Source organism: Hydra vulgaris, chromosome 11 (genome assembly GCF_038396675.1).
Source record: "Hydra vulgaris chromosome 11, alternate assembly HydraT2T_AEP".
In the NCBI taxonomy this organism is placed as follows: domain Eukaryota; kingdom Metazoa; phylum Cnidaria; class Hydrozoa; order Anthoathecata; family Hydridae; genus Hydra; species Hydra vulgaris.
The window spans coordinates 7,765,113-7,783,686 of record NC_088930.1 but is presented as its reverse complement, the minus strand read 5'-3'; the positions used below and the strand labels follow the sequence as shown (position 1 = coordinate 7,783,686).

The following is an 18,574-nucleotide window of genomic DNA, read 5'->3' as shown; positions in this document are numbered from 1 at the left end:
GTCGAAATACTACTGCCTGCAAATACTACATTACATACCATTTCAAAAATTTCGTGTTGTGGGTGACTTTTGAAAATTAATTTTTAAAAATTAATCAGAAAAAAACCCTTTTTTGTTTTACGCGCTAATGAAACATGCTAACTTACCAAATTTACGCAAAGCCAGTTCACAAATAGAGCGTTTTCATGATTTGTTCTTAAGACGCGCACACGCACACGCACACACACACACACTCACACACACACGCAAACCAGCTTTGAAAGTTTTATTTGGCATTAATGGTTTTATACATTAATTAATGAAATCTAAGACAACTTTTTTGGTTTCAACAATTTTTGTAAATTTGTTTTTTTTCTGCTATAAAACAAAATATGAAATATCAGGTTGTATCAGTAAATTGTGAAATATCCGGTTGTAGGGGAGACCGGGGCTAGTTGGCTCGGTTTTTACTCTATGAGCTCTGTAGCCCTAACAGTACATTTTTTTTGAAAATATTAAAGTGTAGCCTTAAAGAGTATGAATTTGGGTAACTTATAAAATTTGCATTCATTTATAAAATAAAATTCTTGGGGCCTATCCGGGCCCTCGAAAAAAAAAAAAAATTTGCGCTAACTTACCCCACCACCACTTGGGGTAAGTTGGCCCAAACTATAAAAAATGATTATTAATGTACTATTAAGTGCAAAATTAATAAACATTTTTTTACTATTAATTTTTGCAACAATTTTATCCCAAAATTTAATATTGCTTTTAGCTGGTATCAAATATTAGTCCGTATAAAAGCTAAAACAGTAGCCCACTTTTGATCTGTAAAAAAAAAAGCTTAAAAAAATTTTTTTTTTAATTTTTTTATAAGAATAATTTTTTTAATATTGTTAAACTTAAAAAAAAATAAAATAATAATTTTATAAAACTATATATTTTTTTCCACTGTAAATGCTATGAGCCAACTTACCCCGTGAAATTTTTGCCAACTTACCCCGAAAGCTATTTTTTCAATAAACAGTCTCTAGATCCTGAAAAACGGCAACTTTGAAAAAAAATGTCTGACTGGATATATTAAACCAATTGTGACTGGAACTTTTACAATAATTTTTTTTCATACGATTAACTATTTTCTTTGTAAAGTAAAAAGGAAGCGATGCACAGTGGGCCAGGTGGTGGACAAAACCTCAAAAATGAAAGTTTATTATTTCAAAAATCATATTATAAAACATAATCGCAATACTCTACTGACTAATTAAAACATTTGTTTGAGTTTAATAGTATCTTTCAAAACCACAAAAATCAATTGCGGTTCCATGTATAATATATTTATTTATTTTTTTAAAAAAGCGCGAGTTTTTTTTATTTTTGTGTATATCTTTTGTTAACAGTAACTTTTAAAAAAATACGTGTATGCGCAATTAGTTTATTTATTTTAACTATTAAATTGTATAGCTTTATGAAAAAAATAAATAGAAAAAATCATTGTTTATAAAACATTTGTAAACTGGCTTTATTATAACAAGGTAAGTTTATAACATTTAATACTTTTATTTCGTACAAAAAGTGTCAGATAAGTTAGGGAACCTACGAGAACCTATCGAGTGCTTGAGCTAGTAAATGCTACATGTCTATAACCTATTAGAACTGTATACATCGCCCATTATTTCCCATTTTGAGTTTATTTGATACTTTAAAAATACGAGTTTCAAATCGTATTATTCGCTTGAAATCGAAATACTTATTTGAAACGTCATGTTTTTTATTCAACCAAACAATAACAGATGTTATTTTTCTCCAATACAATTCAATGCACATTGTACTGTTTGAATAATACTTTTTTTGTTTTTTACTTTAGTTATAATATGAAAATTGGTGAGATTCACACACTTATAAGACAAAACAAACTACTTCCTAATGATAAATCATTTTTTTCATCAGTATTAACTCTCCTATCTTCAGTAGATATTACACTAAACGATTGTGAGTGTAAAAACTTTATAAAAGTATATCGTAAAAAGTGGATAGCTGCAAATAATGATGCAAATTACTTTGAAAAAAGCAATGAAAAATGGTTAGCTCAAGATTTTCAGTTTACGTACATTACGCTAAATTCTACAGTTAATGACGTTGGAAGACCTTGTTGCTCTTTTAAAAACTCATGCAACAAAACAAAAAAGAGAAAGCTTAACAATGTTATTATCAGTTTATCTGGCTCTAAATTACTTCATGCAACAAAATTAAAATTTAGAAATGAGTTTAAGTACGAGACTGCTAGAAAAATTGCCGAAATTTCAGATGAAAAACCAGTTAAAAATCTTATGAAGTACACACCGGATGAAGGTCTAGCATTGGTTGTTGATGGTGGTTTATCAAAATCAACATACCAGCTTTTACGAAATGGCGCAGAAGAAAAAGGCTGCCACATTTATCTTTTATATAATGGTATACGGTTTTCAAAATCTAAATGTTATCCCAAAAACGTTTATGTAGTAAACGTATGCCGTAAACATACCGCTAAATGTATGCCGTAAACACACCGCTAAAAGACCTTCTTATGCACACTCTTGAAAGACTGTGTGACGTACAAGCTCCTGTGCTAATAACAATGTTAGAAGAACTAACTAAACTGACATTTAGATGCAAAGCTGGGTTTGATGGTGCTACAGGGCAAAGCGTTTACAAGCAGGTTAGCCATAATGAAAACATTGAACGAAATCTAAAAAATGAAGAGTGCTTATTTATGACTTGTATAGTACCATTAGAACTCAGCGGATTTTATAATTATAAAAACGTAGTAGTGTGGAGAAACGAAAAGCCGTCATCAACTGCATATTGTCGACCCGTTAGATTTTCTTTTCAAAAGGAAACTAAGAATGTTGTGGAATAAGAAAAAAAAACTGTTGATTCCGAAATTGAGAACTGTGATGTTATTAACATTACTTTTGCTGGGAAAGAATTAGCTGTAAAATGTTTTATTGAGCTGACCATGGTAGATGGTAAAATTCAAACAATCTTATCAACTATGACAAACTCAACACAGTGTTGTCCAGTTTGCGGTTTATCTCCAAAAAACGTGAATAACTTGGAGAAAGTTATGAATTTAGACACCAATAATTTAGAGTTTAAATATGGTTTATCTAGTTTACACGCTTGGATAAACTTTTTTGAACTATTACCTCATGTTGGATATAAAAAGGAAACCGGAAAATGGCAGGCTAGAGCCGTAGCTGATAAATTAGCGGTAGAGCAAGTAAAGTGCCGAATTCAGACCGATTTTATGAACCAATTAGGATTGGTTGTGGATTTTCCGAAAAGTAGAGGTTCGGGTAAGTCAAATTTTGTATTATATAAAATAAATATTTTATATCCATATAATATATTAAATATAAGATATAATTTTCTAATTTTTAAGGTACTAGTAACGACGGAAATACTTCCCGCAGAGCTTTTGCCAACTATAAATTAACCGCCGAGATATTAAAAGTTGATGAAACTCTTATATATTATTTTTACATTATTTTAGTCACTTTGTCATCAGGATATAAAATAGATACTATAAAGTCTAAAGTTTTTTGCATAACCGCTCTAAAACTTTATATATCCAATTATTCATGGTACTATATGTCACAATCTGTCCACAAAATTTTGGTTCATGGTCATGCTATAATTGAAAGACAATTTCTACCAATCGGAATAATGTCTGAAGATGCCCTTGAGGCGCGAAATAAAGACTTCAAGAACTTTCGGGAACATTTTAGCAGAAAGACTTCAAGAAAAGATACAAAGCAAGATTTGATTAATAGGCTTCTTGTATCCAGTGATCCCGTTATAATATCTCTTAGAAAACTAAAGTTAAATAACAATCAAAGTTTGCATAAATTTCCCAGTGAAGTTCTAGAGTTGTTGAAAGAATCAGCTCCGTAATTGAATGATTTGTAATATATAAATTAGTACAAGCTTTGTTCTCTTTTTCCTACAAGTAGCCTTTTTTCTATATAGTATAAAAAAACTTAAAATAATGTTATTCAGAATTTGGGGGTAATAGATTTAAAAATTAAAAAATGTAATTCTTTAGACTAGAATTTTACTAATTACTACCATAGTTAATCTATAGAATTTATATTTCATCATAAAATATAATAAAACCTCATAAGCATTTTATGAGAACTCAAATATAAAAAATTACAAACCCGCGTTTTTTAAAGTTTTTTCTATTATTTTCAGTATATTCAATAATTTAACTAAATTTTATAGTAAAAGCAAATATTTTTTATTATAATGTGTTTATTTAGACATTTAAAGGACTTTAGTAAAAAAAAAATTATCAAAATAATTTTGTCCACCATACGTCTAATATCCGGCCCACTGTGCTATGTTCTAAAAGTTACGTTTTTGTCCAAAAAACGCATAAATCTCTATATCTCCCATGCGCATGCGCGATCCCTGACAATACTACAGTGAATGATGGAATGGTCAGTTAGAAAGTTTCTGTGTAATTTTTGTCACTTTCTAATGAAAGGCTCTGAAGATAGACGCAATTTGTCAACTAACCTTTGCGGCCAACTAGCCCCGGTCTCCCCTATATAAAAAAACACTTCAAAATACCAATTTAATAATTTCAGTAATAATTTAGCAAAACATATAAACTCACAAAAATATTTTTTCATGACAATTCTAATTATTTTATATCAGGATTTATTAGGGAATGCCATTCGGTAATTCTTTTATTTGGCGTATTTTCTACGGCTATCCAATGAGATGCTGCTGCAGAATAGAAAAAACATTCACTAAATATAACATGCCCAAAAATTACGTCCGTTTTAAAGTTGACTTTTTTGACTAAAGTAATAACTAAAGAAAACGACTTTAAGGGAGAATCAACGCTGGTTTGTACGTGAAATTCAAAGTATTCGTCGAGTCCTTGTTGATTGATTAATTGTCTTGGTGCAGAATTTTTTTTTTCAACATAATCCAACTTTACTAATGCAACAATGACGTAGACATCTAATAATAATAAAACAGAAATAATTACAGGTTTAATAAATCTTAAAATTCTTGTTCTTGTAAATAAAAACGAGTTAATAAAACTTATTTAAGCAATATAATAAAAAGACATTTCTAGGAACTTGTGATGACCACAAATTCTACGAGAGTAATCCTCTATGAATAATTCCTAATTAAATTTTTAAAATAAAAACTTAACTCGATGTACCCGCAACTCCAGTTTTATAATAAAATTTATATTTTACAAAAGCTCGTCTCAGTTTAATACCATATTTATGACTAAACCCATGAGCTTTGGCAAAAGCGTGTTTTTAATGAATATGTAATAATTTATATACAAATCTTTATAATTTCAATACTTTAATCTAATTTTTACATGGAAAACGTCAATATCTGGCATATTGAGCTGGATTTACTGCTCTACAATTTTTTCAATAGTTTGTATATACAAATTGTTTACGACGTTTGTACAAACTTTTCAAACAGTGAAAAGTTTAAAAGCTGAAGATTAAATAAGTGTGCTAAATACGTGTACAACTATAATTTGTGTACAACTATAATTTGTTCGAATAAAAAGTGTATGTTGTATTGAATTAATTTTTTTAATCGTTGTTGTAATTGTTCTTATTGTATACCTTTGTAATAAGTAAAGAAGAGAATATTTGATTTAATCTAATTTTGAAAACTTTGATTTTATTCAATTGTTCCATGTTTTTTTACTATACGGATATAGTATTTAAGAAACATTTTTAGAAAAGAGAGCTTATAATAAGTCGTAATAAATAAACAGGTAGCAAAGCATTTTATGTTATAGGTAAACCTATATTACTGTTTCATGCAACACGGCCGAAAAGATTTTAAGCTGGCAAAAATTATCTACCGCTGTCAATACCCAGGGTTGTACTGGCACTGAGGGACCCCAGAGGGGGGATATAATGGGGCCCTTACGGTGGCAAAAAACTCAGCAAAAATAAGTTAAACCTTTAGTCAGATAATTTTTTTGCTATAAGGGTATAGGAAATTTCTAATAATGTGCATGCAAATTTCTTTATCTTTGACCATGCACAAAAATAAACCCATATGCAAGATTTTAAAAATATAGTAATTCTAAATTGTAGCATTGCACCACTTTATTTTCTGCACATTATTGCCATGCTAAAAGAGATTTATGATTAAGGTAACCAAATAAAATTTGTATTTTATTGTTTAAAGAAGCCATTAACCATTAGCCATTAACAAAAAATTAAAAATCAAAGAATTTAATTTTAGTTTTATAATACGTTATATACTTTATTTCATTATAGTATAAAATTTTTCACAATTAATACAAAAAAATTTTCTAAAAAAAACTTTTTTTTATGAAAAATGAGATATTTTTTAGATTAATTCATCATATTGCATTTAAAGCTGAACTCCAATTTATAAAAATATAAATTTTTCATAAATACAAAAAACTGAAATATGTTTACTAAGAAATAATGATATTTTAATTTATAAAATCTCCTGCACCATAAAATATCTTAGAGCCTCTTTGGTTGGGAAGCACTTGCTTCTTATGGTTGGGAAGCACTTATAAGCTAGTGCTTATTATTATAATTATTATTACGTTCTAAATGCCTTTTTATAATAGCCGTAAGAAGAAGGAAGGGGGGGGGGGAGCTACTTATAATGTGCAAAATAGTTTTGCATCAGTACATTTTTATCCTCTCCAGGCCTCTGCTCTTATAAAAAAAGTATACGCAGGCCTTGATAAAAGCACGAAATTAATGTCTTTTTGTTATAAATTAATTTTTTCGTCTCATACTCAAGATAATTTACTCTAACACTAATTAATAATAATATAAGGCTGCTTTACGATGTCTTTGTATATTGTATAAAAGCTTCATATTTTATTCGTAGAAGTAACTACTGTATTTATTGTATTGTTTTTGTAAAATTAATGCATATAAATAATAAATAATTATTATTTATTTGGTTTTTGTGTGTTTTACTTGTGCATCTTGATTTATATTGAGGCCCTAGTACCTTCGGACATCGCAGGGGCCCGGGGGATAATCCAGTCTCTACCTCCCTCCAACCCTCCTGGCCAGCGCGACCCTGTCAATACCCAGCAAACATTTAAAAGCAGAATTTCAGTTCACCTATATATCACATCTTCGAAACTTATTGGCAGGCTACTTATAGCCAATGCCACTAATGACTCACAAAGAAACCGATGAGCAAAACTCCAATAAAATTGTCTATATAGTTGGTTCCACTGCAAATCCACTATAAAAATATTTGCTGGATAGGTTTCTTAAACAAAACTAATTCAAGATTTTTTTTACGGACAATCCTAAATTTTCTATATTTCATGTATACTATTAAAACCAGTAAACTAAACCTCTATTTATTTGTAAATACCTTATAACCAGTTCCTAAATCTCTATTTATTTGAATGAACCTTAAAACCGCATTACGTGACAATCTTACATAAAATAAACGAGCCAAGATTAAAACCTACCCAGTAACAAATTTAATGCAATGTTTTACCATATCTACATTCCTATTGACAGGTTAAAAATAATAACTTATGTAGTTTGCGAATCCATAGAAGTGTAGCATATTTCGAATACATATTTTGTTTTTCTTTTTGGGAATAAATGGCAAAGTTAATGGATTGGTTCAATAAAAAAATACTAAATTATAGAAAAATTAAATCATTTTAATAATATAAAAAATCAACTGAAACAAAAATTTAGGACCTTTTCAAAATTTTTATTGAACCAAAAATCTACAAAAATATAGTTTTACTTGAGGTAAGGTACTTTAGAATATAGTATTCCAAATCATATTTACCTTTATTTTTCATTAATATTCATAAGTAAACTAAAATCAAATACAATCATAGATCAATAAATTTTCTTAATAATTTGATCATTTAAAAGAAGGACTTTAAATATATTTATAAATATTTATGAAGGATTACATTCTTACCGAAAAAGTTTTCAAAATTGATGTAATAGTAAACGAAAGTAAAAAAAAAACAACGCAGATGGCGTTTATATTAATTGAGATATTTGAGCATTTCAATATATTTAATAAAATTCAAGTAATGTTGTGCTTAGAGTCCCTCAGGGGCTCTAGGCACGGCGTTATTCGAATTTTTGTGTTTACTAATACTTCGTTATTATTTTAACTTATATGTATAATTAAACTTCTATGTGCGGATATACTTGATTTACATATCTGACTCGGCATCGGGTTTACAAAAAGCCATATCTGGTAACTTCTAAAAAATTTACAACTTACAACTTGATGACTCTGGTAGATTTTTGGCTTGGTGTATAATTACTTCAAGTTTATTTAAAATGGTGTGATGATTCAATGAAACCATTAACAGTGGCTCTATCTTTTCCTTAAAATATATATATATATATATATATATATATATATACATATATATATATTCACTATAAATAAATATATAAACTGATATATATATATATACTATGAATATATATACTATGAATACGTATACATGCATACATACATATATATATATATATATATATATATATATATATATATATATATATATATATATATGTATATATATATATATATATATATATATATATATATATATATATATATATATATATATATATATATATATATATATATATATATATATATATATATATATATATATATTTATAAACTGAGTTCATTTAAAATAAGTTTATTAACATCAAATATTCTAATAGGAACTTACTAGATTTTTTTTTACAAACAGATTAACACGATATGTTTGCGAGGAGTTTAAGTGTAATGATTTTAATGGAACTTCACCTTTACCCAATGTTTCGCACCTTGTTAAACGCACGTGGTTTAGTACTTTAATTTTAAGTGTGTATATGTTTTTATCTTTTTCAGAAATATTAAGAAAATTTAATTTTTCATCAAAATAAATTTTTTTTTTGCCTCTTTGATATTTTGTATTGTGTACCTGTAATTTTCCAGGTAATAGATAAGCTTGTATAAATGGATTCACTTCATTAGCTGGTTTCTGAGAGACTAAATCTATCAATCTCAATATATGTATTATTATGGTTTTGCTATTTTCTAAATACTCCGACCTGAATGTTAAACAACCTGTATTTTGGTGCAATTCATTTGAAATAGAATTACTTTTTGTAAGGTTCCAAGTAACTTGTTTTTTAGATTTTTTTGACTCAGTGGAGCTTTTAGTTGAATTTATTTCTTTTTCTTGAGTTGATTCACTTTGATCTTTAAGACTACTCTTGGGGGCTTTTGATGTTTGGTTGGATGTTTGGTTGGATGTTTTCAATTCTGTTAAATGTTTAAAATATTAATACCAATAAAAGTTTGCATTTGTATGTATGTATGTATGTATGTATGTATGTATGTATGTATGTATGTATGTATGTATGTATGTATGTATGTATGTATGTATGTATGTATGTATGTATGTATGTATGTATGTATGTATGTATGTATGTATGTATGTATGTATGTATGTATGTATGTATGTATGTATGTATGTATGTATGTATGTATGTATGTATGTATGTATGTATGTATGTATGTATGTATGTATGTATGTATGTATGTATGTATGTATGTATGTATGTATGTATGTATGTATGTATGTATGTATGTATGTATGTATGTATGTATGTATGTATGTATGTATGTATGTATGTATGTATGTATGTATGTATGTATGTATGTATGTATGTATGTATGTATGTATGTATGTATGTATGTATGTATGTATGTATGTATGTATGTATGTATGTATGTATGTATGTATGTATGTATGTATGTATGTATGTATGTATGTATGTATGTATGTATGTATGTATGTATGTATGTATGTATGTATGTATGTATGTATGTATGTATGTATGTATGTATGTATGTATGTATGTATGTATGTATGTATGTATGTATGTATGTATGTATGTATGTATGTATGTATGTATGTATGTATGTATGTATGTATGTATGTATGTATGTATGTATGTATGTATGTATGTATGTATGTATGTATGTATGTATGTATGTATGTATGTATGTATGTATGTATGTATGTATGTATGTATGTATGTATGTATGTATGTATGTATGTATGTATGTATGTATGTATGTATGTATGTATGTATGTATGTATGTATGTATGTATGTATGTATGTATGTATGTATGTATGTATGTATGTATGTATGTATGTATGTATGTATGTATGTATGTATGTATGTATGTATGTATGTATGTATGTATGTATGTATGTATGTATGTATGTATGTATGTATGTATGTATGTATGTATGTATGTATGTATGTATGTATGTATGTATGTATGTATGTATGTATGTATGTATGTATGTATGTATGTATGTATGTATGTATGTATGTATGTATGTATGTGTGTATGTATGTATGTATGTATGTATGTATGTACGTATGTATGTACGTATGCATGTTTCGTATGTATGTAGCTATCTATCTACTTGTATGTATTTGTGTATGTATGTAGCTATCTATCTACTTGTATGTATTTGTGTATGTATGTATCTATCTATCAATGTATCTTTCTATGTTTGTATGTATGTATCTTTATTTATATTTCATTTAAACCTTTTATTAGCGATTTTAAATAGTACTTCAAATCCTCTGGAATGTTCAATTGCAGGTTTTTCCTTCTCTTCAAGCTAAAATTTGGCGTAGTCTGACTTTTGTAAACATCTAAAACAGTAAATCTTCTTTTTTGTACGCTTTCCTGAAATAAAGATTTATTCATAAAAAAATTAGGCTGTATAAGTTAAACTTTGTTTTGAAATTAAACAATTTGATTTTAAAATTAAACATGTCTATCTGGTTAATTAAATAATAAGTTAACATAAACCAATTAAAAATTGTAAATCTTTTTAGTATGTTACTTGATAATTACTAATTTTATCAACTATTTAGTCATTAAAGGGGTCTTTCATAAAAAATGCACGCAGATATTGGGGAGGGGCAGAAACTTAAAAACGTAACGATGCGTACAAGGTTAGGGGGGGGGGGGAATCGGTGTAAAGGACTAGTAAGTGCACGGTTTGATTATTTCTCGTTCTCTATTAGTCCTAAAATTTGATTTTTTTTTCTTAAAAACATACATAGTCAAATTACCTAATAGTTTTTTAGTATTTAATATTTAAATATTTAAAGTTTATGGCATACTGTTGCGTATAAGCGGAGGTTGAAGGAGGAGGGGGGCACGGGGTGGTTTTCTAAATGAGTTCTTTTACTGCGAACGTGCTTTATGAATGCCCCAAAATTATGAAACTATTTAAATACATGTTTGTACAGATCTCCAAAAATTGTGGTAAGTTGTAATGCTATGAAACTTAATATCACATTGTCAGCTTTATACTCTATGCATCACGTTATCGTGATGTCACATTGTCACGCTCACGTCATAATACACGCCGTGGAGTCAAGTTAATGATCTATTTAAAGAATTTTATGCTATTTTTACTAAAAGTAGCATAGAACATTAGTTCCTTCCAAGATATCAAAGTTACTGTGTGTCTTAGGAGTAGCTAAGATATTAATGATATAAAGTACATGGTTTGATGACGTCAAGGAAAGCTAAATTGTTTTAATTTTTTAACTTTTTTATCAATTCAGACAAATGAGAATATTTTTAAAAATTAAAATTTGAATTTTTGTATTTGCCGCGTTTTACTTTATCTGAACTGTTTTAGACTTTTTGTTAAAGTTATATGACCCTAGTATTATTTATTCATTTTATACATCATCTAGTATTATCTAGTTAATTCACTGCAAGTTAAAAAAAAAATCTTAAACTTTTATTTTTTTAAACTTGTTACAACACGATTATGTTGTAACAAGTTGTCTTAACATTCTGTGATTTGAACCTTATATGAACATAAATGAATTATAGCATGTTGAACAAGTTGTCTTAACATTGTGTGACAAGATGTTAAAACATGTTACACTGGATGTTACAGTGAATGTTAAAGTGAATGTTACAGTGGATGTTGCAGTGGATTTATAGTGGAAGTTACAGTGGATGCTATAGTGGATGTTTCAGTGGATGTTTTAAAATATTTTACTCAATGTTACGATATGTTACACAAAAAGATACAAAATTTTGCAGCGGATGTTACGACACGTTACACTAGATTTTGTAACAAGCTAATAAAGGTATAACTTGAAATTAGAAAAACTATTACAGTTGGTTTTTTAATGAACTTGGCCCAGAAACACCTTGCTTTTAATCACCAACTTATTATTTATAACTACCACTAACTCATAACTGTAGAATGTTGTTATGCCTCAAATAAATATAACCTTTATTGTATTATTTTATTGTTTTTTTTATTTTTGTTGTTATTATTGTTATTAACTATGATATCAACAGAAAATAAATATCTTCTAGTTGTTGTTTTTGTTAAAATTTTAATTTGACTAGCTAAACAGTTTATATATGTCATTTATTGACTTGTCATTTTAAAATTAAATTTTATATCTACTTGTGTGTCATCATGTCATTTAAACAATTAACTAATAGGAATAAAAAATTAACCTGTTATCTTGACATTCTAATGTTATTTTTGTTTATAAATCTTAAAGAATTTTTAAGATAGTCTAAAATTCTTTTTTGTTTGCTTAAAATTGCGGTAACAAATTAAAGCTTTACCAAAATATTTCCATGATTTCCAAATTTTGATGTTATAAATGGTTGTTGAATCTTGACTGTTCTGACAGATATTGGATTTTCAAATAACTTGATATCGATGGAATTTGTTTTATTTGGTAATAAATTTTGTTTTAAAGTTTCAATACACTTTTTTACATATTTCCAGAGAAAAAAAGCGGCAATGAAAACTACGATTGCAAGAATGATTCCAGATACAATTAAGACAACTAAATAAGAGAAAATAATTTTAAAAAACTAAAGTTAATCATCAAGCCTGAAATAAAAAGTGTTCACAGAGTTTTATAAAATGCGATAAAATAGCATAGTGAAATAAAATCGTAAAATTTTGTTCATAATTTTGATAAACAATTATAAAAATAAACCTTAATAAACATTGAAAATAAGATTAAAAAAAAAATTTAACTTTTTATGAAAACCACACAAAATTTTGTAATCTTCGTCCGTACTTCATTTGATCCTCAAGTTTCAGTGCTTGGGATTGTACTTTACTTTCGTATTTTGGGCTCTTTAGTGAATTATTTTAAAGTTGTTCCGATGCATATTTTAATTGAATATTAGATGGGTGTGGCTGGATTTCAACGTTAAAATTAGGGTGTAAATTATGAGCAATAATTTTAGCTAATGAACATTGATCATGAAAAGTAGTTCGTTGTTTTAATATAAAGGCATGTTTGATGGACCTAAGGGAAGAGGGCGTTGAGAGTTTTTAAAAGGCATTAGGATTTAATGCACGCCAACAGTCAAACTTCTATTTTAAAAAGACTTGAACGGATCATTGTCATTAGCTTTTGATATCTGCTGGTTTCTTTTGCTGATACCAAGTTTTTTTAAAAATTGATGGAAGTTGCCAGAAGAAACAAGATCTTTCTTTGCTTGAAGGATGAAAATTCAGAACTAATCTTTCTTTCTAATTATGAAACTAACAATCAGATGCTTTAAACTCCAACACTTACAATGCTTCGGCAAATTTTATTTTAGTATGATGCCATCAATTTGAACTCGTTGACTTTGCAGTGAACCACGCAAAAAAGCCTTGCCTACGTTTTCGGAATTACCAGTAAAAAGTATCTTGCATTTAGGTTTTGTTCAACTTTTTTTAAGCTAGATTAACAATTTGCTTTTTTTTAAAACCAGATTGATATTGTATTTTTTTAGAACATCATACTTTTGAGCAACCCCTCTGATAAACATATATTTTTCCAGGTTTTTTAATGACTTGCATTTTTCTTTTATCGACTAGTTTATAAAGAATCGTTTAACAGGTGGCTTGTTTTCTCTTACGATAAAAAGTTTGTTTAAAAAAATTGTTTAAAAAAATTGTTTAAAAAAATTTTTGGAAAATTTGAGAAAAAAAGAGAAAATTGACCCAGTGACCAAAAATATTGCTAAAGATGCCAAAATCATCAAGATATTGAATTTCGCTATAGCAAAAAACTTTAGGTCAGGCTAAAATCTTCTTGATACCTTGAATTATATAAATATAGAATTACATAGCTAATATAACTTGTTTAGATGAGTACGTAAAGTCCGAGGGACAAGGGAAAAAGTTTGAGATCTCTCAATACCTTGACACAAAAGTACAAGGTATAGAGAGGATTTTAACCTAAAGGAGTACGTAATGCCCACGCAACCAGTATAAAAAGTTTAAGTTATTGTATAAGTATCTATATTATAAAATATTAATAAGTATATATTATAAATATATTATAAGTATATATTATAAAAGATAAATATTTGAGATATTGAAAGTCAATTGTATTGACAATAATTATCCTAAATTATCCTGTCATTAAAATGAAAAGGTTTGAGGCATGCTCTAGTCATAACAAAAAGTTTAAAAATCTTTAAAAGTCTTTACAACAAATTATATAATTTTTTAGTTTTTCACTTTTCACTTTAAAAACATAGTTTTTGCGCTTGCTGATCAGAAAACAAGCCCAGCAGCTATTTACTTGAGTTTTTTCTATGAAAACTTTAATTTGTGCTAAGAATAAAAATTGTTATGTTACGCATTATCTATACTTTAAAAATTAGTTTGCTTAGTTTCTTTCAACTCTTTTTTTTTAGTTTCTACTTCACAAGTTAATTTTGAATATAGCTTAAGATAATAGCTATTCTATGAAGCCTAAGCTAAAAGCTATACTACGAAGCTATGAAGCTTAAACATCATCAAATAAAAATGAAAGAATTGTAGTACCAGGTGACCATTTAAAATATTGTGTTTTAAATAAATATTGTAAACAAAGTTATTATTATCAAATCTGTAATTGGTTCATCTCAAAGTGCATTTTTGATCGAATATTTGTGAAGAAACCGGAAGAGCAACCGGAACATGTGAACAAAGGCCTTAAGTTTTAGAAGTATAATCCTGAAAAAGGGAGATGCATATTTGGTTTCACTTTCAAATGCTTTAAAGGTGAAGCTACAGCTACATTACAGTTACAAATGACTATTATTTCTATAAATTTTGAAGTCTTGATCGATTTATCAGAGCTTAAATACAAACTAGCAAAAAATCATATAAGTTAGCGTTGTCCCTGAATCATAGAGTATTAAAAAAAATGTTGTCCCTGAATAGAGTATTAAAGAAAATCATAAAAGCACTTATTTTATCACCTGCATTGCAAAGTGTGACATTTTTTTTGCTGTAAAAATGCTGCAATCGAGGTTACTATATAATTGAGGTTAGTATATAAAAATCAAGTAGTTTTTGAAATTTTAAAAAAAAGTTCATAAAGTTGTTGAATACCCAGCAATGTAGTGGCACCATACAACTACTTTGCTAGCTAGTTGCACGGCAATATAGTGGTACCGTGCAACTAGCTAGTTGCACGGCAATATAGTGGTACCGTCCAACTAGCTTTTCAGTTATGATAATTATAATGGAACAATGGCTTTCATAAAAACTACTAGGACAGAAAAGAATGTTCATGTGCAAAAAAGATTAATTTTATGTAGTTTTTTGTAAACTTAAAAAAAAAATTTGGATTAAAATACTTTAAAAAGAAATTAAACTTTTATTTTAAAAAACCAAAATGCTTTGTTGTTTCACGATCAGAGACGTCCCAAGAAGGGAGGGAGGGCGTTAGGGGTGTCTAATACATCCATGAATTTGTTAGTCAGCAAACTTGTACACTGGAGTTGGCAAAGTTGGATTTATAGTTGGTAGACTACAAATGTCAGCAAATTTTTTTTTTTAAGATCTCAATTGGGACAAAAAAATTTTCTAAGACATTACTTGGCAAAAAACAGGTGCCTCAGCCTTTTCCCCCTCCTTTCTCCTCCTTTGACATCGCTTCGAAACTGCCCTGTCCATGATAATCAGGTACCAACAGTGACAATTTATTAAATCTCTTTGAGAAATTGTTTATTTGATTTTTTTTTTCTTTGAATACAAGAATGACCATGACACTAGGGTCACGCAAATTGCTCATATATATGCAGAGGCGTAGAAAGAATTTTTTGGTGTTCGAGATAGGTAACTTCTAGACATGGAGCAAACTCCAAACATTTATATGTTTATACTTATGTCAAATAATGACGGTTTGCAAAAAATTGCGATGATTGGAAGCTGGGAATAAAAAAGCCCCAAAATTTTCGCCCCCCCTGCCCCAACCGTGAGAGCAACAAGTTGATGAAGTATTTTTTGTACTATTCTTAACTAGACTTATATTCATCAATAAATTTTAAGTTTCATAGTATTATCTATTAGCGTTTAGAAATTATTACCATATAAAATTTGCAGCCCCCTCAAGTTGAGGGGGGTTTAAACTTTATATGGTCATAATTTTTGAACGCTAAAATATTTTAAAATGAAATCTAAAATTTATCGATGAATATAAGTCTAGTTAAGAATAGTACAAAAAATACTTCATCAACTTGATGCTCTCACGTTTGGGGCAGGGGGGGCGAAAATTTTGGGGCTTTTTTGTACCCAGCCTCCAATCATCGCAATTTTTTGCAAACCGTCATTATTTGACATAAGTATAAGCATATAAATGTTTGGAGTTTGCTCCATGTCTAGAAGTTACCTATCTCGAACACCAAAAAATTCTTTCTACGCCTATGTATACGCCTATTTCTACTTATATGTATAATTGATTCTATTAAACGGTATTTCGTGTGATCCAAAATTTGCTTTCTTTTTGTTTTATTTGCAAACTCAATAATTACGGCAAAGAAAGTCAAACATTGAAAATGAAACAGTCATATTATCTGTATATTATTGAGAATTAAAGCAAAAGTTTATTTTTAAAGATTATTAAATACAAATTTTAAGTTATTAATTTGAATTTGAATACCAGAATTTTTTTTTTTAACTCCTCAACTTGTTCCGCATTTTAACTAACAACTTTAATTACTAGAGTTTTAAGTTTATAATGATTTTTGAAGTCGAGATCAGTGTTGTCAACATCTTTTTGGTTAAGCCATTGCGTTGGAAAGCTATTTTTCACTAAACGTTTTAACTCTTGAAATGTTCAATATAACTACTCCATACTCTAAAATGTCACGAATAATTTGAATTGCTTAAGTTTTTAAATAATCTTATTTCTATTTATTTTTATTTCTTACTTTATTTATATTATAAATATTATATATATTCATTAATAACAATGAATAGCAATATTACACAAAGTCAGGTATTACATAAATTATAGACAATAACAATTTATGATATTTTTGTTATACTGATGTTAATGCTTTAAATTTAAAAAAATGCACAGTTATTTGTTTTAATTTATCTCCAACTATGTGATAAGTTCTCAAAAAAAAAATGCTTTTTACAAAAATGCCTTTACATTGCATTACATTACAATTCATTACGGACATGGATTTATGTCCGTTGAAAACAATATATACAATATGTTTAAAAATATCTGTTTAAAAAAGTCCTAACTAAGCTTAACTTTATAACGTAAAGAGACATAATTTATGTCTCTTGACGTTATTCCTTACGTTATTATACAAATTCTTATTAATCATAAACCGCGTAGTTTTGACTTTTTTAACAAATTCAATTCACAAACCAATTTGTTTATAAACAAACTGGTTTGCGACTCAAGTTTGTTAAAAAAGAAATTGAAATTTGTTGAAAAAGTCAAAACTACGCTGATTATGACTTTTTTAACAAATTTCAATTTCTTTTTTAACAGTTTCAAGTCACAAACCCCAAACCACAAACAAATTTTTTTATAAACAATTTGTTTGTGACTTGAATTTGTTATATAAGTCAAAACTACGCGGCTCATGATTAAAAAGAATTTGCTACATCATATAACAAAACTATATATATTTAAATTGGTAATCGCTATTTCAGATCATAAAATTATAAAAAATTAATAAAATTTAGAAAGTTTTCACACTTTTTAAAGACTCTAAATATGTTTCTTTTTTGACAATCATCTACTAAATTAAAAAGTATTATAAAAAGTTCGTGACATGTTAACCAGTGTTATTTTTATAATACTTAAGTATTTGTCTTAAATGTTGACGTCACCGTGACGTCAAGTTTGAGACGACGTTGAGACGACAGTCTCAGACTATAGACGTCTTTGTCTCCGGTGGTCCTTGCTATACTATATTTTCCTTACTTTCAACTATACCATACTTTATTACTATCTTAAAGATTTGATCAATTAGCTGAAAAAATGTCATTTTTCACGGAACCTTTTTGTAACGTAATTTTCAATAAGTTAAGTTTGAAGCGGAATCACGCACGGAACAGAAAAATGCAAACTTAGTTACAAAGTAAATAATCTTTAACTCTTCGGAAAATATAAATTTTAGCAGTATACCTTTTTTTTAATGATATTTTTTAAATTATTAAGGATTTCCAGAGAGTTACAG

At 27.9% G+C, this 18,574-nt stretch overlaps 1 protein-coding gene across 1 annotated transcript; it reads right to left on the bottom strand.

Moving 5' to 3' along the window:
• Positions 1 to 4,593: 4,593 nt before the first annotated feature.
• LOC136086825 (synaptotagmin 1-like) lies at positions 4,594 to 16,745 on the bottom strand. Its single transcript, XM_065809317.1, has 6 exons — positions 16,694 to 16,745; positions 12,707 to 12,933; positions 10,636 to 10,777; positions 8,750 to 9,327; positions 8,284 to 8,389; positions 4,594 to 4,992 (listed from the first exon to the last, which is right to left on the bottom strand). Exons 1-6 carry the CDS (start codon positions 16,743 to 16,745, stop codon positions 4,667 to 4,669), a joined length of 1,431 nt encoding a protein of 476 aa, XP_065665389.1. The 3' UTR covers positions 4,594 to 4,666.
• Between the last annotated feature and the right edge of the window lie 1,829 nt (positions 16,746 to 18,574).